Source organism: Vulpes vulpes, chromosome 13 (genome assembly GCF_048418805.1).
Source record: "Vulpes vulpes isolate BD-2025 chromosome 13, VulVul3, whole genome shotgun sequence".
In the NCBI taxonomy this organism is placed as follows: Eukaryota; Metazoa; Chordata; class Mammalia; order Carnivora; family Canidae; genus Vulpes; species Vulpes vulpes.
In genome coordinates, this window is record NC_132792.1 from 156,162,517 (window position 1) to 156,186,223 (window position 23,707).

Consider the following 23,707-nt stretch of genomic DNA (forward strand, 5'->3'; position numbering starts at 1 on the left):
TTTCACTTTTACATTGAAAAACTGTCATGTGATGAGCATTTTTGCATATGCCTTTTGGCCACTGTATATATTACATATCTGTTACATGTCTTGCCCATTTTTCTTTTTTCGATTTGCATATTATATATTGTATATTGAGGGATTCTTTCCTGATTCTTCCTACAAAGCACTATCTCAACTTTCAGTGTGTCGAGTTGAAGGAGGGTTGGTTCAAAAAGCTCCTAGGGCCTAGGGGGTCCAATGCCACCTGGAAACCTGAGTCATCCGTGATATCATGGCCCAAAGGGAGCCTCTGGGAATATGTAAATCAAGGACTCAGGTGCCACCTTACTGCCAGGTGAATTTAAGTAGAGGCAGACACACATTTCACGGTCTGGTAAAGAAATATAGTTATAACCTCCTAGTATTTAAATGTCTCATCTGCGGGGAAATACTGAAATGATCTCACTTTCTTACCTTAGGTGTCACACAGCCGCCTCTCCTCACGCACACAGGCTCGCAGGCATCCTCTGCCGGACCCGACCCGCAGACACCCAGCAGCACTGTTGCCCTTCTCGCACGCACCCCTGCACCAGGCAGGAATGACCCATCAGGTTTGCGGGGCTGTCAGGCTTAAGACCAGTGTGAGGGAGTCCAGCCACTTGCTAAACGGGTAGCACCTGCCAGTTGGTGAATTTGCAATTTCCTACTTTCCTGGTTACGCTTAGTCTGTGAGGCCGCACCACTCAGGTCCTTGTGGCAGAGAGGAGATTGCCCAGAAGGAATCTTTCGAGAATAAAGGACAGACCTGTTTTGGGGGAAACAGTTATGTAGGGTGCTCTATACGTTTCTATTTGAGGCCAGCACCGTTGCCCAGTGAAAACCTCTTGCTGGCAATAAAGAACAATATATGTGAATCGTTGCTTAAAGACCTCTGACCAATAAACAAAATCGTGAAGGGTGAACGACTTCCATCATCAGTGAAGGGCACTAAGAAATCGTAACCAAAATTTAATTGCTTTTTTTTTTTTCAAGAATGGAAAAAAGAAATAGATGCTTCCCAGTCCCCATTCAAATATTAAAGCTTCCTTCCAGCTGAGCATCTCCGTGTATAGAAACAAGGCAAAGCATCCTCCCCCTGGTCTTTCCAAAGTCAGCATCTCCACCGCTTCCTGGTGTCTTTTTTTATCCCGAGAAACCGGGATGCGCGCAGACACCTGCAAGAGTGTAGTGGCCCGAGGGCCTCGGATCATTTCAAAGATCTAAATGGGGGAGCCCACGGGGCTGGCACCGCAGTGGCCTTGCCTCAAGCGCGAATTGAACACGGAAATCAAGCAAATCACGAAGAATGATGTTTTTTTTTTTTTTTTTTTTTTTTTCAGTATTAACGCTCTTCCCTTGGTGCAAAGATCATGACAGGCTGTGCACCTGCTTTAAGAGCTGCCAAGGGAGCTGCCCTCGGCCCCGCCTCGCTCCACCCAGGCCAGCTGCCCCAGAACCCCAGGGAGGAAAAAAAAAAAAAAAAAGTGGAGCTTCCAGCAAAGCCAGGGATTCCCAGGCGGTGCATGAGCTGGGCGGTCCCTCACCGGAGGCGCCCTGCGCTCCCCAGGGGACTCCTCCCTCCAAGCCGCACTGATTAAAAGCTGATTAGGATTAATTCCCCTAATTAAAATTGTAAAAGTCACTCCGAAAGCAGCTCAGAGATTACCTACGCAAGGGAACTGTAGTTTTCCCATAAAATAGGGAGGTAGGGGATTTAGGGAGGGGGCAGGGGGGAGCTGGAGAGCAAGGGCCTAGGCAGGGAGGTGGGGGGGGGGAGGCCAGGCTTGCGCAGGGGACTGGGAAAGAACACGCTAGAAGGCAAGGGACAAACCCGCCGATTCTTAAAACTTGGCAGAGGACCAGTTCTGGGTCTAAAAAAAAAAAAAAAAAAAAAAAAAAAAAATTATTATTATTTTTTAAAGCAGGAAAGGGCCTGGGGAGCTGCTGCTGACGGTTTCCGTGGCGGCGCAGTTAAACGGGGGGCGGGTGGGGGCCGGATTGGGGAGAGGAGCCGAGACCCAAACCCAGAGTCTTGGCAGGTGCGGTTGGGGTGCGCTGGGTGCGGCCCCGCGGTGGGCGCTGCGCGATGCCCGGGGGCGGGGTTGGGGGTGGGGGGGGCCTGAGCTCTGACCCCCTGACCCCCGCCTCTCTATCGGTGTGCTCCTGGGGGGGGGGGGCTTGCACCCTAGGGGAGGGGTGCCAGGGTCCTCGGGCGCCGCGGGCTCCAGAGCCACCTGCTTTCCCCCGGGGAGGGGCCCCTACGGCGGAGGGGGTGTCCTGGGGGCGGGGAGGCAGAGGCATCCGACAGTGGCCCGAAGCACCTGCACCCAGCACCCCCCCCAGCCCCCCTCTGCACCCAGAGAGGCACACCCATGGGTGCACAGGGCAGGTTGCGCTTCCCCGTCCGCCACCCTCCACCCGGGCTTGCACACCCGGAGCTCCGCGGCAGGCCTGGGGTGTCAGCCCCCCACGCGGTCCCCTGGGTGCATTCCCACTGCCACCCAAGGCCACCCGCCACCCAGGGGCAGCTTCTCTGGGTGGGGCCCCTAGACCGGCAGTGCGAGCCCTGATGGCACGTGCCGCGTGCGCCCGGGGTCCCAGCCGAACCCCCTCTTCCACGCACCTTGCAGGTGTCCGCGCGGTTCTACAGAGCAAGGGCCCCCCGGGGCTGGGCCTCGGGGTCCTGGGTCCGCTGGGGGCCCCTCTGGGCGTCCCCTTGTGTGGCAGACACGACGCCAGCGGCGACGGCCTTTGTGCTTGCAGGGTCCTCGGGAGAGTGGACCACCCCCCGCACCTTCCCCGCAGACCCAGCTGCCACCCCAGTAGCCTCCCCCCCGCCCGCACGCAGCAGCTCCGCGGCGCCTCCGCGCGCCTCCAGCATCCCGGCCAATGCCAGCTCCTCAGGTTCGAGCCCCGGGTGGGGGGGACAGAGACGTGCAAGCTAGGGACGCCCTGCAGCCCTTTAACCTCAGGCCGGACATCATTTGGAGGTTTCCCGGTTTACCAAGTTTCACATATTGATACTAAATTAGACAAGATAAACTTGCCAGGAAGCTTTTTTCTTTGCATATTTTACTTTGTTATTCGTAGTGTGAACGTTGATGGCAAAGAAGAAAGATAATAGGCTCTTGTGTCCTCTAGCCCCGCCCGGGGTCAAATCCAGCCTCCTTGACTTATGCATAAGCTGCTCATAATTTGTGTGTGTCTCTTCTGTTAAAAAAAAAAGGATATTATAATATCCATGTTATAGGATTGATGTGGGAACTGAATATGTAGAAAGGCTGGCAGGCAATGAATAATAATAATAATAATAATAATAATAATAATAATAATAGAGTAACTGGTATCCGTATTTGGAATCCGTATTTGGAATTAAAATAAGGAAGTTGTAATTGAAGGAGAAAGGAGTAGTGTGAGGACGATGGCACATCAGGTAAGAAGCGCACCAAAGAGTGGATAGTTTCTCCCGACTTCTGTGATGTCAAGCCCTAATTATTGGAAATGTTGGTTATCTTAAAAGGCCATTGGTAGAGAAAGTGCTGATTCATTTTCTTATTTTAAAAATAAGCACCAAAAAAAAAAAAAAAAATGAGCAAGCGTTCATTCCAAGGAGGACTCCTGTAGTGAAGATTCGGTTGCCCTTCCGTATGGCAAACTCATTAACTTTTATTCTCTGTTCATTTCCTTGCAGATGAGACTCATACGTCCACTTCACCCGCAACAAGCACTAACCATACAACTGCTCCCACAACAATAGGTGACAATCTTACCCCCAGCCATACAACCACACCACCACCATGTACCTGGGATGGGCTCCTAGAAGGGTCTTCCATTTGCTCTACACTGGGCTCGTTCTCTTGAGAAGTTCAATGGAGTATTCTAACCGCGGGGGCTGTGGCACAGCAGTGAGCCTCGCACCACGTATTTTAGCAGGGCAACAGCTGGTGAGATCAGGGCCAGCTGTTGTAGGGCATTCCTGCTACCGGAATACCCTACCACCCCACTGCTCTAGTGGGCAGCCCCCAGGAGTTGTGTACTGTGTGCAGATGCGTAGAGAAATAATCGCATACACTGAGACTTCTTTCTCCAAGAGTGGGCTGAGGTATTAGTATGAAAAAGAACGATTCTATCAATGGATTTCTCCATTCCAAGTGGTGAATAGCAGGGGATTGTTTCTAGAGCCCCAGTCACGGGATGTGGAGCAGGAAGCCAGGGCGAGGGGCCTCTAGGGAACGAACCCCAGAGTCGGCAGTGCCAGTCAGTGGGTCGGCGGTGGCGGAGACTGCAGGCCCACCGTCCTGTCCCCAGTTCTTGCAATTCGGAGACCAGATTAGCAGAGCTCTCTCGGCTTTCACAAAGCACATTTCCACTCGTTGTTTAGTTAAGTACATGTGCTTCACCCAAGATGTGTTTCAGTTTCTGGAAAGAGCCATTAATTACCCTGGATCCAGTAGACGCGCAAACAACTTAGCAACAGTTAAACTAGGGAATGAAGCAGCCTGTGCCTATTTTCTGAATTTTTAAGCAAAGGTGTAAGCTGAACTCTCCAGGGGTTATAATTATATAAATCTGTTTTGAGATTAATCAAGGGGATGAGGAGCTTTAAATGTTTTTGGCTGCGTGGATAGTTGGGCATGTCACCACCCCGTAATCAAATGTGTGCTCAAAAATCGGAATATTCTTACGATCACCATCACGTTTAGTGGGGAAATTCGTGAAAACGTTTTTCTAGAACTAGCTCATGAGTTTATAACATTTGAAGTTTTGATGGGAAAACATCGTATTAGGCAAACCCTGCACTATTAAGCCTAACTCATAGACTTGACAATTTATGAACTTGAAACACGATAAACCACCCTTTCCCACAATGACTATAGCAGAGATATTGTAAATGAAATTTTAATAATTTGCACTCCTTTTTTTTTTCTCTTACAGTTTCCCCAGAACCTAGGCAAACATGTGGTAAGTTTATCTAGAGGTTGCGTATATCATTTTAGAATATCACTTTAATTATTTCCTTCTTCCTTCCAAGCTTCAAGACCCAGTAGTAGCACACTAAGTCCACTGGCTCTCATTTCCCAGCAATGATTAGTCCCAAATCTTCAGAGCCAGTGACCTTCAGGGGCAAGAAGCTTTGACGTCGTGTCCAAACCTAATTTGGAGCACCAGGAATACTAATTACTAGCTAGACGACTTTGGTGAAGCCACTTAACTTGAGTTTGGGTATGCGTGAAATGAAGATAGCAAGTTTGCTTTAGGGTTGCCGGGGGTGGGGATGCAGTGTGATGATCCTGTGCAATGGGGAGCAGGCCTTCAAGGCTGGTCAAGAAGAATCTGTTTTTGTCTCTGCCCCTGTCTTTCTGTCTTGCCGGGGTTTTGGCTCAAAGCAGGTGCTTGAGGACAGTTTGTACAACTCGTCCCACCTTCCTACTCTCCTCTCGGAGAAAGTCTTCCATGGCAGGGGCTTCACCCTCCAAATGTTTGGGAATCTCCCCACTGAAGTCTCCGCCTTCAGCAGCTCCCCATGCACCTGATGCAAAGATCAGCCCTCATATGTTGGCTTAATTAATATGGCCTTTTATGATCATATTCCTCCTGTATTTTTGCCTCCTTACACTCGTCACTTAACTGGTGTGAAACTACTTACCGTTTTCTAAACACACAATGTTTGCCCAGTGCCTCTGTGCTCTCCCCCGCTCTTCGTCCCCCACACTTAGGACCCCACTCCATCTTTACATCTTTATCCAGCCCCCCCCATCTGTTTTGCTATGTCCTGCTTGTATTTTAAAACACAAACTGAGTCACCCATCTCCTCTGGAGAGCCTCTCCTATCCCTGCAATTGGAATAGGTGTCTCCCCACCCTACTCCCATATTATTTTGTGCATAATCTTGTTTTAGGTGTTTGCATATCTTATGCAACTCACGTCTATGCTTGTCTCTGTTAGACTCCATGTTTCTAAAAGCTGATCATTCCTAGGGCTTGGGACTTTTTTTTCCTTGTTTAAAGATTTTATTGATTTATTCATGAGAGACCCAGACAGAGGGAGAAGCAGGATCCGCCCAGGGAGCCCGATGCGGGACTCGATCCCGGGTCCCTGGGGTCACGCCCTCAGCCGAAGGCAGACGCTCCACCGCTGAGCCCCCCAGGGGTCCCGGGACAATGTCTTAAACAGAATAAGGGGTTAATAATGTTCTTTGGATTAAAAATGAGTGAATAAATTAGCATTTGTGGAAAAGATATTTTTACTAGTCAACGGAATGTGTTTAAATAAAGGAGAGAATGCGACATGGCACCGGGAGAGGTACTTCAGAGGGTTTATTATCAATAACTTTACACAGGTAAAGGAATAATAAGGCCTGTGGTCCTAGAATTAACGTTCCACATATTTGGAGAAACAGGTAATCAAAAACTGCATTTCAGAAAGAAAGGAAAATGATAAAGCAAGAAGAAATTTGCTAGACATCTCATTCATTGGTGCATCATTCAACAAATAATTCAAACAAATGAGCCCGTACTAATGACAAGTTTCATGCAACAATTTGGGTTTATGATGATGATCAACGTAGACTGGACTTTGCTGTCATAGAAAATACAGTCTAGTTAGGAAGACAGTAATCTATTAACCACCCAAGTATAAACTTAAGAGCTGAGGTCCTTGATGGGCAGCAATAAAAGGGAATTTTGAAAAATTAATTATGGATACACTTGATGTGTTTCTTCTCATTTTAATGTTTCTGGGGATATTTTTTTTTTGTTTGTTTCTGGGGATATTTTGTTGGATACTTTAATTTTTGAAAATCTATATTAAGGTGTTTGCATTTGAGGTAGGTTTATTTGTTCTGAAAAAAATTTTTAAATGATAACCCTCACTTTTTTTCTTTCAGAGGACAGATACGCAAATATCACCGTGGAATATTATTATTATGAACCTAACTCATTTGCAGCAAAACTAAATGTTAATGATACCGTGAATTGTGCCCAATGTGAGAACAATGTGATCTCTAACCTAAAAGAATGTGAAAACCTGAATGTTACTATAAGTCACAGTTCATGTGAGAGTCCAAATAAAACCTTAACCTTAGAGGTACCACCAGGTAAATATAAATTGTTTCTATTTGTATATATGCAAAAAAGTACAATTCTATGTGTCTTGCATTCTAGTGGTTGCTGGAATCTGTCGGCTGAGCGAGCAGGGATGAGGGACAGGAAGTCAGCTGGAGGCCAGTGGGTGAACTTTCCCTTCTCCTGACCCAGTGAAGTTAGAAACTCTTATAAGTCTTCTTAATTATTTTCCCTTCCCTACACTCCTTTTACACAGTGTTTCGTGTAGATTAGGTGTAATTTATTCCTACTGTTTTCCACAGGGGCTACACCTGTTTGTATTCCCACCAATAGTGCAGGAGGGGTCCTTTTTCTCCATATCCTCACCAACACCTCTTGTTTCTAGTGTTGTTGCTTTTAGCTATTCTGACGGGTGTGGGTGTGATGCTATAGCTCATGTAGTTTTGATTCGCATTTCCCTGATGATAAGTGATGATGAGCATCTCTTCATGGGTCTGTTGGCCATCTGCATGTCACCTTTAAGGAAATGTCTGTTCATGCCTTCCGCCCCTGTTTTAATTGGGTCACTTGTTTTTTAGACGTTGATTTGTATAACCTCTTTATAAATTCTGGATGCTAGCCCTTTATTGGATATGCCATTTGCAACAACATGGATATAGCTAGAGAGTATAATGCTAAGTGAAATTGTTAGAGAATGACAAGTACTATATGACTTCACTCAAATATGGGATTTAAGAAACAAAACAAAGGGAAAAAATAAGAGAGAGGGAGAGAGAGAGAGACAAAGAAAGCAAGAAACAGATTCTTTTTTTTTTTTTTAAAAAGAAGATTTTATTTGTTTATTCATGAGAGACACAGAGAGAGGCAGAGACACAGGCAGAGGGAGAAATAGGCTCCCCGGGGGGAGCCTGATGCAGGACTCAATCCCCGGACCTGGGATCAGGCCTTGAGCCAAAGGCAGTCGCTCAACCACTGAGCCACCCAGGCGTCCCAAGAAACAGACTCTTAACTATAGAGAACACTCTGATGTTACCAGAGGGGAAAGGGGATCAGTAGGTGATGGGGATTAAGGAGTGCACTTGTTACCGTATGGAATTGTTGAATTGCTAAACTGTACACTTGCAACTAATATTACACTGTATGTTAACCAACTAGAGTTAAAGTAAAAACTTTAAAAATACGTAGGTTAAAGTTTGATATTTTTTGAAAAGTTACTGAAGTTAATTATCAATTAGAAACAGAAAATGACAACTTAAAAGACACATTCCCCGAGGCAGAAACCCCCATAACTCTGTGTAATAATCGTTTAATTAAAAAATCAGAGTAATTAAAAAACTGAAGATATAAGTAAGAAGAAGAATGAAGAGAGTTTTTTAAAATGTGCAAAAAAAATGCAATTTCATCTATACATTTGCTTGGGTCCCATTTTTTAAAGGTAAGATAAATTCTCAATAAAATGCTGCCCAAATGCGTGATAATAAAAAGAATAAGCTAAAAAACTGAGACATGCAAAACTCTGAATTATCAGACTCTGTCAAAAGTACTCTAAACGCTTGCCAAAGACTATATTATGAATATAATTTCAGTCACTTTAATTGAGCATGCGGCACACATTATGAAACACTCATCATCTATTTCTATATCTGCTTTTTGACAGATCCTGGAAATTTTTATCTGGAAGATTGTACACAGAAAGAGAAAGCAAATACTTCTATTTGTGTAAGAGTAGAACAAAAGAAAAACTTTACTTGTGACAAAAGTAAAATTAAATACAGACTTCAGTGTGGTAAGAATATAGCTTTGATTAGAGTATTTTTATGGTAGAAAGTTGTTCTAGATATTATCTATGCCTTCCTTCCTCCTTCCTTTCTTCCTTCCTGTCTCCTTCCCTCCCTCCTTCCCTTCTTCCTCCCTCTTAAGCCCCCCACCACTCTCTACCTTCCTCCCACCCCCCACTCTTTTGATCCATAGTATACTTGGAGTCAAAACTTTGTATTCTTTATACCACTCACATTCACCAAACAGACAAATACATTCCCAAGAAGGTAATCTTTGAAATAGTAAAAGTCAATTAGTTTACAAGAATTTTCTTGGCAACTGTTATACACAATGCCCAAGGCATTGTTGAAGGATTATCAGAGAAGGATGTTATAGGATAATTATGATACACATACTGTAATAAAAGCAAACGTAAAAAAAAATAAAATAAATAAAAAGCAAAAGTAAAGTCATACGACTCAAGAGTTTATGTGGTCAGCCCTCCATCAACAAAATTTATAGACAACCTCAAGAACACTTACATGAAAGACAAAAATGGGAAAAGTACAGTAAGTACCCCGAGGAATAGGAATTTGGGTTCATATGAGGGACAATAATTGAGATACAGGTTCTTTTTAATAACTAATGACTTAATGATTTATTTCTATTGGAATTTCTTAAAGTGGAAGCTCCTTTTTTTGGTATAAATCCATCTGCTGAGCCATACTTGGCAATTCAGATAGACAGACACACATACACACATACACCAAGGGTGCAGAGTGACTCTGGGTGTAGTCATCATGCTATAAAGAAGATTCATGGCTATGAGACAGGTAGTGTGAGGAAAGCAAGAACAAATTCACGATGAACTGATGGTAAAACAATGATGTATCTACAGTACCTATTAGGCAAAGGCTAGCACAGATGCAGTCTCAGCTTCCGAACAGAGAACTCATTCCATCAATTAAATTAGAGACACTCTCAAATTCAGTTAGACTTCTTAATATTTTCTTTAAAATTGAGTGTGGGAAAATTGTGCATTATGATGATAGTTCCTAGTATCTTTTACATATTATTTACTATTTGTAAAAGTTTCTCATCTGACAGATATTATAGTTATGCAATCTAAAGAGAAAGTTCAATGTGATATATTGTATTCACATACTAATATGGGATATTTATTTCTTTCAGATAATCATACTCCATCTAAAGACATGCAATTTGAAAGGGAAGGCTTTTTACCTGAAACAAATTATTCCTGTTACTTGAATGTATCCTATAATGGCCAGCTTGTTTTGAACTTAAGTAAAATTATTAAAACGGATTTTGGAAGTGAGTATATTGCTTACGCGTATGCGTAAAATTTCTTCTTATATTCTTACAATTCTTTGAGGAGCACAGAAAATGATGTTGTAGATGTGCAGAAGAGGTTTCAGGAAATGGATACGTACCCGTTTTTAAAGTAGGATTTCAAAACGCACGAGCAAAGATCCAAACTTTTGTCAAGGTTTTCTGTGTGTGTGTGTGTGTGTGTGTGTGTGTGTTTGCTTGTTTGTTGTTTCAACTGCAAATTGTAGGCTGTTGTGAGATTAAGGTAGAAACAAAACTGAGGTAATGATATGGTTTGTTCACTCACTTCCCCTTTCCTCCTGCAGCATCATTCTCCTGGTGTGCTACTGCACCCTCTGCCCTTCTGTCAAGCGCTGCCTTTGACAGGAGTGAACACATGGCTAGTAAACCCAGCAGCAAATCTAAATATCAATGGCAAAATAATAATTAGCGCTACTAGGATGCCGGCAATGTAAATCACAAGACTGCAATCGCCAATAACAGTTGGAAAATACCATTCTGGAAAAATCATAGCATTTGGGGGGTTGGAGATTCGGTGAAGGGAGGAAAAAGTGCTAAAATTCCACTCCCATTCAACAGAAGGATGGAGATTCCAAAATGTAGACTCTATTAGGAAAAAATATGTGAATTATGTGTATGACAATTGATGAGTAACCACCAAAGAAAGACAGAGAGAGGAGGAAAAAGTAGTAGAGAAAAGGAAGAAGCAGAGGGAGAGGAAAGAGGAAGAGGAGGAGGAGGAAAAGAGAGGAGAGAGAGAGGGAGGGAGGGAGAAGAGGAGGTGGAGGAGTGGAAGTGTCAGGGAGGGAAAGAGAAAGGGAGAGAAAAAAAATACTAGTAGAAAGCAGTAAGTAAGGCAGCAGAAATATGCCACGATATATCAAAAGTCACCACAAATAAATATGGCCTCAATTTACCTTTTGAAAGACAGATACTCAGACTTGAGTAAAGACATAATGTGGCAGGATTTTGTGGCCTGAAGGGAGAGCAAGGGATATTTTAGGAGAAATTTTATCACTTTGCTGTATGCCGAATGACAACCAATGGAGAGTGCTGTTAAGAACCAAAACAACAAAATGCAAAGATAGTAGAAGGGAGAAAATAACCAAGTGTAGAGTATCAAGTTATTGAAAGAAGAGAAAAAAAAAGTTATTGAAAGAAGGAACAAAATTATAGTAAGAATTTATTCAGCAATGTAAAGACTTGTTTTTTAAAAGAATAATAAAGTCGACCTCTAGCAAAAAATGAAACCCTCCTATTGACTGGAAAAAAAAAGAGAACTAAGAGTAAATTATTTTTACAAATTAAAAACAATTCTGCATCCAAGATAAAAAGTTAGGTAAAATGAATAATTTTCTAGAGCTTACAAATTATGAAAATTTACCTGGGAGGGGTTAGAAAATTGGAATTAACCTTACAGTCCAATATCTCTCTACTCATTTCCCACTCACTGTCTGCTTCTCTTGCTTGCTCTTAAGAAAACATGAAGACAAAAAACAAACAAAAAAAGAAAACATGAAGACAAATTTGCCACGTGTTCAAACTACTCAACAGAATAGAAGACATGGAACTCTATCAGCTCATTTTGATTATTCTTAAGGTTTGGGATAGGCTTAAGGTTAATGTTCAGTGAATTTGCAACTTGAGAAAGACTCAGGCAACTATAGGCCAGTCTCTCCTGTGAACATACATACCAAATAGTAAATTAAGTATGAGCAAAGGAGGATCCTTCAGTGTATTAAAAATACATATAATTACCAAAAAAAAAAGAGATATACAAGTGGCAAATAAGGATATGAGAAGATGCTCTACATCCCATGACATCAGGGAAATTCAAATGAAAACAAGAATGAGATACTACTACATGCCTATTAGAATGTCCAGAATCTGGAACACTCAGAGCATCAGGTACTTGCGACACACGGAACAAGGCTGCAATCCAAAATAAAAGCATTCTTGGCTAGTAGGAGTGCGAGTGGTACAGCCACACTCTGCAGGACATTTTCGTGGTTTCTGCAAAACGAAACATACTACTACCATACAATCTACGCTCCTTGGTATTTACTCAAAGGAGTTCAAAAGTTATGTCCACACAAAAACCTGCACAGGGTTGTTCATAGGAGCCTTATTCATAATTGCCAAAACCCAGAGGCAACCAGGATGTGCTTCAGCAGGTGCATGGGTAAACTATAGTATAATCGGACAATGGAGTACTATTCTCACTAAAAAGAAATGAGCTGTCAAGCCATGGGAAGACATGAAAGAACTTTAAGTGCCCCTTACTACCTGATGAAAGGCTACATACTGCATGGTTCTGACTCTATGATATTCTGAAAAAACTATAGAAGCGGTAAAAAGATCAGTGGCTGCCAGGAGTGGGAGAGGAGGGAGAAATAAATAGAGCACAGAGGATTTTTAGGGCAGTAAAAATACTCTGTACGATACCATAATAATGGGTACATGTCATATGATACATTTGCTCAAACCCGTAGAATATGTGACACCCAGAGTGAGCCCTAATATGAACTATGGACCCCGGGAGATGGTGATGTGTCAGTGTGCGCTCATCACTGGGACCACCCTGGTGGGGGAGGTTAGTAATGGGGGATACTATGCATGTGTGAAGGCAGGGGAATAAGAGAAATCTCAATACCTTCCCCTCAATTTTGCTGTGAATCTAAAACTGCTCTTAAAAAAGTAATAATAATAATAATAATAATAATAATAATATTTTTAAGTAAGTTTTACTCCAATAATGTAAGAATCGTTCAGCCTTAGAAAATAGCAGTTCAACCATTTTACATAGCATTTAATTCAGGAAACAAGGCATTTCTCCAAGACCATTGCAAAAGGAGCCACATTCTTAAAAACAACAAAGAAAAAGCTCTATTAATTCACCTACTTCATGATTCATGGTTCAAAGCATGTAATTCAGTGTTTTAAAAAATATACTGACTCCCCATCAGAATCAACTGTAGAACATTTTCATCACACCAAAAAGAAACCTCATCTCTGTTAGTAGTTGGTCCCCATTTCCCTCCTACTTTCCGCATCTAGGTACTTACCAATCTATTTCCTGCTCCGATGGATGTACCTATTCTGGATATTTCATAAACATGGAATTGCATAGTATGTTGTCTTCTGTGACTGGCTTCTTTCACTTAGCATAACGTATTAGGGGCGCTTCTATGTTGTAAAATGCATCTATACTTCAATTTGTGTGTCGCCTGATAATATTCCATTGTATGGACACACCTTGTTTTGTTGGTTCGTTCATCAGTTGATTAGGTTGTTTCCACTTTTTGGCTATTACGAATAATGCTGCTATGAGTGTCCATTTCTAAGTTTCGTGTAGACATATGTTTTCATTACTCTTGTGTTCACACCTCAGATTGGAATTTGGGGATCATACGACAACCTTATGTTTTGAATTTTGAAGACCTGTCGGTCTGTTTTCCAAAGTGGATCCATCACTTTACATTCCCGTGAACAATGTGCGAGGGTTCTAATTTATACGCGTTGATTGTATTCTTCATCTCAAGTTATGATGACTAGTTACTGGAAGCTTCCAAATAATGACGGTTAAGTTTACCAGTACTACCAACGGCAGATTTTCAGCACAGTGAAATCTAGAAATCCCAAGACAAGTCAACAATAATGTATAAGAGAGGAAGAGGATGTTCTTAAATATCTTCATGTGACTAGAATACTTTGGGTCCACAGTGCCACTTTACAGTGACGTTTCCTCTGTCAAGTGACCTCTAAAGCAAATTGAATAAGACCAGATGTCTTTCTTTTAATTTCATTAATTCCATCCTCAATATGTGGTCTATTGATCATCATAATTATGATTTGAAGAATGTATTTTCCATGTCTTACTTTTAATATTTTGTATTCTTATTCTTTTAACAGGTCCAGACCCACCTGAGAATCTTACCTGCATCAGTGAAGACGCAAATACCATAGTGATCACCTGGAAACCGCCTGCAAATACTTTTCATGGTTACAATGTTTGTTATCACAGTAATGCAGGTAATTTGTATGCAATTTAATTCTATATCAGGAAAAATAAATCCAGAAGTGGAAAGCACTAGAAATGTGGATTGAACTAGTGAACCACAGAGTGACTGTGATGGGCACTCAATCTGCCTTGATTTTATTTTTTTTTAAGATTTTATTTATCCATTCATGAGAGACACACAGAGAGAGAGAGAGAGAGGCAGAGACACAGGCAGAGGGAGAAGCAGGCTCCACACAGGGAACCCGATGTGTGACTCGATCCCGGGACCCCAGGATCACAGTCTGGGCTGAAGGCAGCGCTAAACCGCTGAGCCACCAGGGCTGTCCCTAATCTGCCTTGATTTTAGAACAGCCTCTACTCACTATGGGCTCTCCAGCCTCTGACATGACTAAGTCCAGAACATCCCCAATATTTGCTTGTCTTTCCTGATGTAACTTCCAATCTTTAACTCCAAAGTCTGGAGAAAGAAAATCTCCGGAAGATAATACTCATTATTGTCTTCCAAATACATGTGAGTTGCATGGTTTGAACTCATTATTCAGGCCCGGAAAGAAACAATCAAACAAATGCCTTCCAAACCTTGCTCCTGGTGATGCACACAAAATATCGGGTAAATAAAAATGAACATGTACCCATTTAGTCATGGAAGCCAGTTTGGTGGCAGATCGAATCTTGGAACATACTTCTAGTTAGACTTTGCGGACATAAATGTTGCCCCCAAAAATGTGTTATGTCTCGTTCAACCATGAGTCCTCCAAATGAGAAGCTATTTAAGAGAAAAGCCATCTCCTAGATAACTTAAAGTATCCAAAATGCTTGTAGAAAAATGCAAGCATCCGTGGACCCTCTCCAAGCAGACTCAGCACATGACATGACCCACTTGCCAATCCCTTACTTGTAGCTGTACAGTAGCGCCGAGCCGAACATCACACAGAGTTCCATCTCTCTGTGTGGTGGGCAAAACAGACATAAATTTAAAATGCTGAAATCACTTGTTTTTAGCATGTTATTTTATATTTTAATGACATGACTTCTGCTGATTGTTTGAATCTTAATAATGAAACAAGTAAAGCAAAGAAAAATACACAATGCATTTTCAATGCCCTAAGAGGGCTCAACGGTTGTGGAGAAGAAATATATGTCATGTATTTGATGTTATGGTAATTTCAAAAGTTAAGTCTAAGAGAAAGGAAAAAATGGAAACCGCAGGAGGAAAAAATAGCAAGACAATTAGATACTTGCTGCTTCATCAGACATCACTTGTACAAACTTTCTTGGTTTGGATTCTGCGTGGACACCTTGTCTGGCTTTCTTTTCTCTTCTCTGAATCTTCTACTCACTACTCCTTGCTCCGCATTCTTTCTTTTCTACACTCTCTGCCAAAGAGTATTTTGTATGGAAAATTTCTGAGCAGTGTTTATTGCCCTTTGTACTCTGTACAGTTTTTAAAAACCTGTATTTTAATAAATCAGGTTAAGGAGGATGTAATTATTTATTAGCAGCCTGACAAGTTTTTTTTTTTATTTTTTTGCAACTAGTGTGGCTCCTTTTTACTTAGAGTTACCCAAATATGTGGCTTAAATACATTTAAATAATGTAACACTTGAACAGGACTGGGAGGAGGAAAAGGGCGAGCTGGCCCATATGGCGGTATGTGTGTTCTTTCCTCCAAAACTGTTGATTGATAACTGAATCCAACCTCTGCCTTGGATCCTGCACCTGCTTGAAGAACCGTTTGGAACCAGCCTACACACAGTCCGTTCTCCCCTACAGCTATCAAAATCAACTGCCCTAAGCAGAAGAGCATTCTGCTGTTCGTCCACTCATCTCAAACATCCGCCATGAGATCCCCCTTCCATTTTATCATGAAGTTGATAGGATTATAATATTGTTAAAGTGATTCTTTTAACCATTCTCATTATTTCAAATAATGTCACTATTCAAAATCCACAGGACTGGGGCTCCTGGGTGACTCCGTTGGTTAAGCCTCTGACTCTTGATTTAGGTTCAGGTCATGATCTCAGGGTCCTGGGATCAAGCTCTGCACTCAGAGTCTGCTTGAAGATTCTCTCTGCCGCTCACCCCTCCACGCTCTCTCTCTCTCTCTAAAATAAATACATAAATCTCTAAAAAAAATTCACAGGAATGAAGCTTATGAAGTACTCTTGCGGTTTATATTACTTTTTAAAATTAGGTATTACATTTGATTTCATTATTTCAAAATTCATTCATTTCAGGGTCTCTGAATGTTAGGTATTGAAAGAGGAGGAAAGTGGTATTAACATTTATTTAGTTTCTTCTGTTCATTGGGTATTTTTGTAATTTTTTTTAAGATTTTCTTTATTTATTCATGAGCAACACAGAATGTGAGAGACGGAGAGAGAGAGAGAGAGAGGCAGGCAGAGGGAGAAGCAGGCTCCATGCAGGGAGCCCGACGTGGGACTTGATCCCGGGTCTCCAGGATCAGGCTCTGGGCTGAAGGCGGCGCTAAACCGCTGAGCCACCCGGGCTGCCCGTTTTTGTAATATTTTAAGATTCTCTTAAACATCTCAATAATAACGTTGAAAGGAGAGCTGCATAAATGTATTCATAGTTCATATGATGCAACTGAGGGTCACAGAACTTCTGACAAATGTTCAAATTCAGCAGCTCTTTTTGTTACTGTGTTGTGATGTTTTTAGCATGAGCTACTTTGGGGCACTGCAGTATTTTGTATTAGCTTAATTAAGGATGCCAAGCTCTCAGCAATGGAGAACAGACTTCTATGCTTTGTTGCATCCAAAGTATTATTTTTATTTTATTTTTTTTCAAAGTATTATTTTTAAAGGTTACCGAAACCAGTCTGCACCCTTCAAGATTGTAATAATGTTGCTGGAAATTTTGTATAATATTTTTTTTCTTTTTATTCTTTTCCTCCTCCTCCTCCTCCTCCTCCTCCTCCTCCTCCTCCTCCTCCTTCTCCTTCTTCTCCAGAAAAAGGCTAATTTTTTTTTTTTCATTCCAGCACAAAATTCTTTGGGGATCAACAGGTTTACACTATGTGGCATAGTGTTCAAGAAGATACTTTAGAGCCATCTAGAAAGTTGTTAATGGATTTCTGAGGTATTGATATATTTAAAAAAAAAAAAAAAAAGGAAATGACAAGTAAGGAAGCCGTGTCTTTCTAACCCTTAAGTGTAACATATGTGACTTGAAAGTTAGGTCTGTCTCTCTGTTGCTCCAAGAAAAGACAAATTTCAAAGTACTATGTCAAATTAATCCTTAACATGTTCTGTACAACATGTGCTTTTGGATTCAGTGTCCTTTAGACAAAGTAGAAGAGGCAGAGATGTGCACATAAAATATCTTGGCATTGCAGCCAAAAGCTTGAAACCCTTTTCAACTGGAAATGAACATTCTGAACCACCTTTTTAAGCACTGAAAACTTTAATTCCCAAATAGCAGTATCTTTTGAACAACACATTCTTCAAAATTAAATCAGAAATTTGACTTTTATCAAATGAGCTAGGATAAAAGCTTCATAGAACTACATAAATGAATCGTTTTGATACAGAAAGGTTGTGAGGTTATATATGCAAACATACAAAATTAGGTCACTGAGTGGAAGCCAGAATGGCCTTGATAACAGCATCTTGATATTTAGATTTTAGCTGAGTAAGAAGTTGGGCATCGTTCTAGCTGCCAGATGCCATGGAAGGAGCACGCAGAAGCTGTGAGTGGGGGTGGGGAAGTGGGGCTTTGGGTGCCTGCCCCTCTCGTGAGCTCACACCTTTCCTGCCCTCAAAGAGAATTCTAACTGGGGAGAGAGTAGAACTGAGCTGGCAAGTGTGCCTCAGTTAACTCTAGCTTTGGGGATTTCTGGGAAAATAGACCATCAGGTTGGAGCACCGTATGTTACTTATTTAGGATTCCGTGGTAAAGTAGAGATATTATGTACAATCTCCGTATTATGGATAAGTAACTGAGACAAGAAATTAGTACGTGTTAGATCTTTTCTGATACTATTTTGGCAAGTCCACAGGCACAGCAAGCTGGACCAGAGAAGTGAGGTGTCCAAGACCAAAAAACCGTCTTGGCCCCACTGCAAACCCTGGTCCCTTCTTCTGCACCAGACAGTATGCACAGTGGTAAAGACAAGAGCATAGATTCTGGAACCTCAAAGCCTGGTTCCCATCCTGACTCTGTTCCTCCTTCCCTGTGAGCTCACGGGCTGATTGCTTAATGTTTCTATGGCTCAGTTTTCTCATCTGTAAAATGTGATGATATTAAGAGAACCGGCCTCTGGTGCTAATGAATCCGTGTACACCACGTATGATTGTGCTTGGCACATAGGGTGATCTATCTATTCATTATTTTGATCATCATCATCATCATCATCAAGATCATCATGTTATCATGTAATTGCTATCCAGCCTCATGATGCCAACTTTGATCTTCTTTTAATATGTCTTGACTGATGCCATTTGGCTACTCAAAAATAGTAGCTGGTGAATTTGCAGTTTAACAAATGCTAACTCTACGGCTTGGTCCTACGTCCCCTACACCTTCCGGCCAGAATCTGCTGCTCGTGTCAGGCTCATCCCTACATTTAGAATGCTCCTTCTTTCATTTGTAATGCTTCCTTTTTTTTCCCTTATAGAGATTCGGTCACATGCCTCTGGCCTCAAAGAAGCTTACTTTCATCAGGAAATGTGCCAAGAGTTGGGTGAAACAGTGAAACATCGACTGCAACAGTTGAAACCTTATACAAGGTACAGGGTATCAATAAAAGCCTACACCTATGGAAAAGTGCGACGTGAAGGAAGTTCTGAAGTGTGTGATGTTCGGACAAATGAAGCAGGTAAGTTGTATGCTTTGTTTTTTCGTCCTGTGAAAGGCAAAGAGCGAAGTATGAACTCTCGAGCACAGCATCCATCCATCCTTATGCTTCATTTGGGAAACACATTGACGTGGCTCAGTGGCTCATGTGTTAACATCTAGGGTTTATAATGACTTAAAATACAGTGATTTGAAAACTGGTACCCTGGGTTCTCTGTATTCCTTGTGTATTATCATAGAATCGTAAGAATGAAGCACGAGGGCGTATTAACTGGTACAATTTTTAAGATTTCAGGCCATTTAGGTACCTAATCAACTTAGATAAAAATGCATGATCTATTGTTTTCTTTAGTATCTGGAAATGCTAACTGTAATCAGATGCCCAATAACGTCTCACTCGGAGAGCAAATCGTTCACTTGCTAACCTCTGCTTACCTGACAAACCACCTTATAAAACATATTACTTTAACATACTTTTTTTGGCCTTTTCTTCTCTTTGTTATGCTTAACTACCTATTTTATTTTATGGCACATTTGCATTCGAAGTTTCCTTTCAAAGGCCTCTTGCCAACTGTATGATGTAGTTACAGTTTCCAGGATCTAAAGCTAAATCTATCTCTCAGGAGAGGAAGGAAGTCAGGAAGGAAGAAACGCCCCGGTGTCAGCCAGTATCTGGCACCAGGCTCATGAAAAAAAAAAAAAAATTGTCTTATTCCAGGCTGACAGTAGAATGCTTTTAATGAAATGTAATGTCGGTTAGGTTCTGGTTTTAAAAGTCCAGATCCTCAGGGTGCCTGGATGGCTCCGCTGGTTAAGCACCTGCCTTCAGCTCAAGCCCTGACCTCAGGGTCCTGGGATCGAGCCCTGCGTTGGGCTCCCTACCCAGCAAGAGCCTGCCTCTCTCTCCCTGCCGCTCTTGCATGCACGCTTTCTCTCTGGCTCACTCTCTCTACTCAGATAAGTAAATAAAACTTAAAAAAAAAAAGTCCAGATCCTTGAGCTTTATAGTTTTATTTTCCTAAATTTCTGTGAAGTCACAGAAAACAAAGATAATTTGTTGCTGCTCCTGAAGAAAGCAGCCAGCCAGGTGGTTACTAGGGTCTTGTATGTACCTCAAGAACAGAGGAGCTCGGGGCAGCTGGCTGGCTCACTCAGGGGGTAGGGCATGCAACTCTTGATCTTGGGGTTGTGAGTTCGAGCCCCATGTTGGGTGTAGAGATTACTTAAAAACAAAAATCTCAAAAAAAAAAAAATGGAGGTGCTGGACTTTATAGAGGCCCTCAGGGTCCCGTATCATCCTCTTCTCTCCCTGCCCCTTCCTTCCCCTCCTCTCCACCTCCCTTTCTTTCCTTCTCTCCTCTAATTCTATATACTCCCCTTAGGGGATGGCATAAACTCTCATGACAACATATATGCTAATATTTATTAAATGACTAGGTGGTTTATCTTTAGGTGTTTTGTTACAGCCTTTTGATGTATATGCTATTATAACTTCCTCATCCATAACCCGCAAAATCAACACTTAAGATAATTTACATTGTACACGTATATTGCCCAGTGATTGAAATATGCATTTGCAAAAGGACTGAAGTAACAAATGTTTCTTCATTTTGATAGAACCAGGCCAAGTCATGGACTTACATTCTTCACGGAAGTCAGATAATAGTGTGCAAGTGAGGTGTAAGCCTCCTGATGAGTATAATGGCCCCGATAATGGCTACTACCACCTGGAAGTCAGAATTGGAGATGTCCAGGTTAACAATTTGTCTGACAAAACTTGCGAATTCCTTGTAGAAAATCTTCAATATTCAACAGAATATGAGTTTAAGGTAAGAGTATGACTTCTATAATCACTATAGTACTGATATACATCATATGACTGTTAGGTCCTACTTAAATAATACTAAGATCAGCGTTCATGGGAGCTGGAGAAACTCTGTGTCTAATGAAATCACATTTAAGGTCTAATGAAGCCTTAGAAACGCCTTATGTTTAACTCCAAACTCTGCATCTCTAGTTCTTAAAACAGTGGTTTCAGGTAAATATTTTGTTGGAATAGTTTTGACCTTCAAAATGATTTACTTACAGCAAAAGGATTGCTCCTGTGTCAAGAAGCACAACATTTTAATGCCGTGGCATATGACTTTGTCAAATCTTTTATTTACCTTGACTTTCTGTCTTTGTCAACATGAGTTTTTTAATTACAAAATATCTTACAGGTACATCCAGGTTAGAAAACAGTAGAAATAGACATTAGGAAATACCAGTGAACATGAGGAATGAAAAAACTCATCCGTAAGCCTAGTGTCTACTACTCATTTTGTGAATGTACCTCGAAAATGAAAAAACTCCGTCTTTGCCCTGGTCGTAGGGAAAAACCCCAGCTCAGTCTTCTGTTCTGTGTCCTCTGTGAGTCTCCTGTACTGTTCACAGGCAAGACTACACTGATGACATCTCAGGTCACTAAATGGGTGGGGGCTTTTCCCCGTATCAAGCAAGTCTTCATGGCACCAGCTGGGTGTCCTACAATTTAGGTCAAATCAGACACTATCCGCCTGGAGATAGTGGCAGATTCTACAGGTTAAGGGCTCAGTCCCACAAGACTGCTCCCACCCCACTTCAGATGCCAAGTGCAAGTAGTTGGTCCCTAGGTTACCTTCAACTTCTGTCCAACTTCGCTACAAATCAGGGATTCCCATGACCCTCTCCTCGGGTCTGATTATTTGTGTGGCTCATGGAACTCAGGGAAATGCTTATTTACATTTACCAGCTTGTTAAAGGATCTGATCAAGGATGCAAATGAGCATTCAGAAGAAGAGCTACGTAGGGTGATGTCTGAGAAGGCTCCACACACGGGAGCTTCTGTTCCCATGAAGCTGGGGTGCATCACTCTCCTGATGTGGGTGTGTTTGCCATCTGATAGCTCCCCAAAACCTTGTTCTTTGGAGATTTTAAAAAAATCGATCGGAAAGATTAATAATCAGTCGTTAACTTCATTTTTCAGCCCTTCTACCTTCTTGAGATAACGGGCGGCGGGGCTGAAAATTCCAAGCTTCTACTCATGGCTCTATCCTTCCAATGACTAACCCTCGGTCGGGAGCCCACTCATTCACCTCGTTAGAATGAAAGACTCTCCTATCAGGGAAATTCTAAGGGTTTCAGGAGTTCTGTTCCTGAAACAGGAACCGGGCAGAGACCAATATATATTTTCCATTATCTCACAACTTCCATCCCATGTGATGCATATTTATATATACGCAGCTTATATATTATCAACATTCTGAACACACACTTTTTCACATATCACTGCATCGTGAACATTTTTCCACGTTAAATATTCTGCTACTATGCAATTTTTAAAGGTCGTATGAGATTTTATCATATGGCTTTATCACGTTCTATGAACTGTGCTTGTTTTCTTCTCTGCTATAAACAACAATCCACAAACACACTTACAGGTAAAAAGCAAGATCTTTGAATGTGTCTTTAGCCATTTCTGTTTAAATGAATTCCTGATAACAAATGTTTTGGGTCGAAAGGAATTTACATGTATTTTAAGAGTTTTTGCAATGATTTTTTTTTTTTCTGCGAGTTACCAAATTATCCTTCCTATTACAGTATATGAAGTGACTGCTCTTGAGAGTCTCACCAATACTGGGCATGTCCTTTTTCTTTGATGTTTAGTAGGTGAAATATGGTATTGACGTCTCTTTTTGTTTTGCTGTTGAAGATAAATATAGTTTTTGTTGTTACTATTATGGCTCCTGGGGTAACATACTCTTTACATCCTTTGCCCAGTTTTATTCGGGGAACTTTTCAGATATTGATGATATTCAACTCTTTGTCTTATGAGTTGCAAGTTTTGTTCCCAGTCTGGAGTTTGTTTTTAAATTTTATTTATAATACTTTAAGTCACACAGTTTTTCCTTTTATCTTTATTTAGCCAAATTTATCAGTTTTATTTCCGATTTAATGAAAATTTCCACAGTCAATAGTTGACTCTTCAATATAATGTTGACAATTGGTTTCATATCCTTTATTACTTAAAGTAATGTTCATATATATAATAACATATATTATACATATTATATACATTTATATATACATATGTATATATTATATATTTCTTATAATATATTTTATATATTATAATGTATATAACCTTTCTTCTTGTTTGTTTAATCAGAGACATCAAATGTTTCTATTGCACTATATTAGATGATGCCACGGTTGTGATGACATGATGTGATTTGTTTATATGGTTAATTATAGTAATAGCTTTTGTGATGCTAAACCATGTCACATTCTAAGAGAAAATCTTGCTCTGTTGTGCATTATTCCTTGAGAGTATAATTGAATTAAATAGCTTATTTTTTTTTGTCTTTATGAATGGACATTCATCAATGAGATCACTCAATAAGGGGGTAGAGGTAGTGGGCATAGGCATTTGGCATAGTCGTGGCCATGCATCATTCTTATTATATTTTGGTATAAAGGTTGTGCTAACCTGATAAAGCACATTGGAGACATTTTCCTGTTTTTCTACATTTTATAACTTTAAATAGAACAGGGATGGTTTGTTGTCTGAGTAATTTGTTTTAAGCCTTTTAACACAGAGGAATTCTTTCTGAATCATTTACATTTTCTTTCAATATCATTGTTCTTTTCAGATATT

General features: G+C 41.1%; 1 protein-coding gene across 8 annotated transcripts in view; it reads left to right on the forward strand.

The window, feature by feature from the left end:
- The window catches only part of PTPRC (protein tyrosine phosphatase receptor type C), a 125,778-nt gene that overhangs the window by 65,976 nt on the left and 36,095 nt on the right, over positions 1 to 23,707 (forward strand). For 2 of the 8 annotated variants that reach the window (XM_072733438.1, XM_072733435.1), the window contains 10 exons: positions 462 to 593; positions 2,785 to 2,925; positions 3,713 to 3,778; positions 4,957 to 4,983; positions 6,908 to 7,117; positions 8,743 to 8,871; positions 10,035 to 10,175; positions 14,106 to 14,225; positions 18,854 to 19,054; positions 20,650 to 20,861. In XM_072733438.1, coding sequence (XP_072589539.1) covers positions 462 to 593; positions 2,785 to 2,925; positions 3,713 to 3,778; positions 4,957 to 4,983; positions 6,908 to 7,117; positions 8,743 to 8,871; positions 10,035 to 10,175; positions 14,106 to 14,225; positions 18,854 to 19,054; positions 20,650 to 20,861 — 1,379 coding nt within the window. The remainder of the gene's footprint in view (positions 1 to 461; positions 594 to 2,784; positions 2,926 to 3,712; positions 3,779 to 4,956; positions 4,984 to 6,907; positions 7,118 to 8,742; positions 8,872 to 10,034; positions 10,176 to 14,105; positions 14,226 to 18,853; positions 19,055 to 20,649; positions 20,862 to 23,707) is intronic. The other 6 variants (XM_072733436.1, XM_072733439.1, XM_072733437.1 and 3 more) reach the window with 4 other exon arrangements.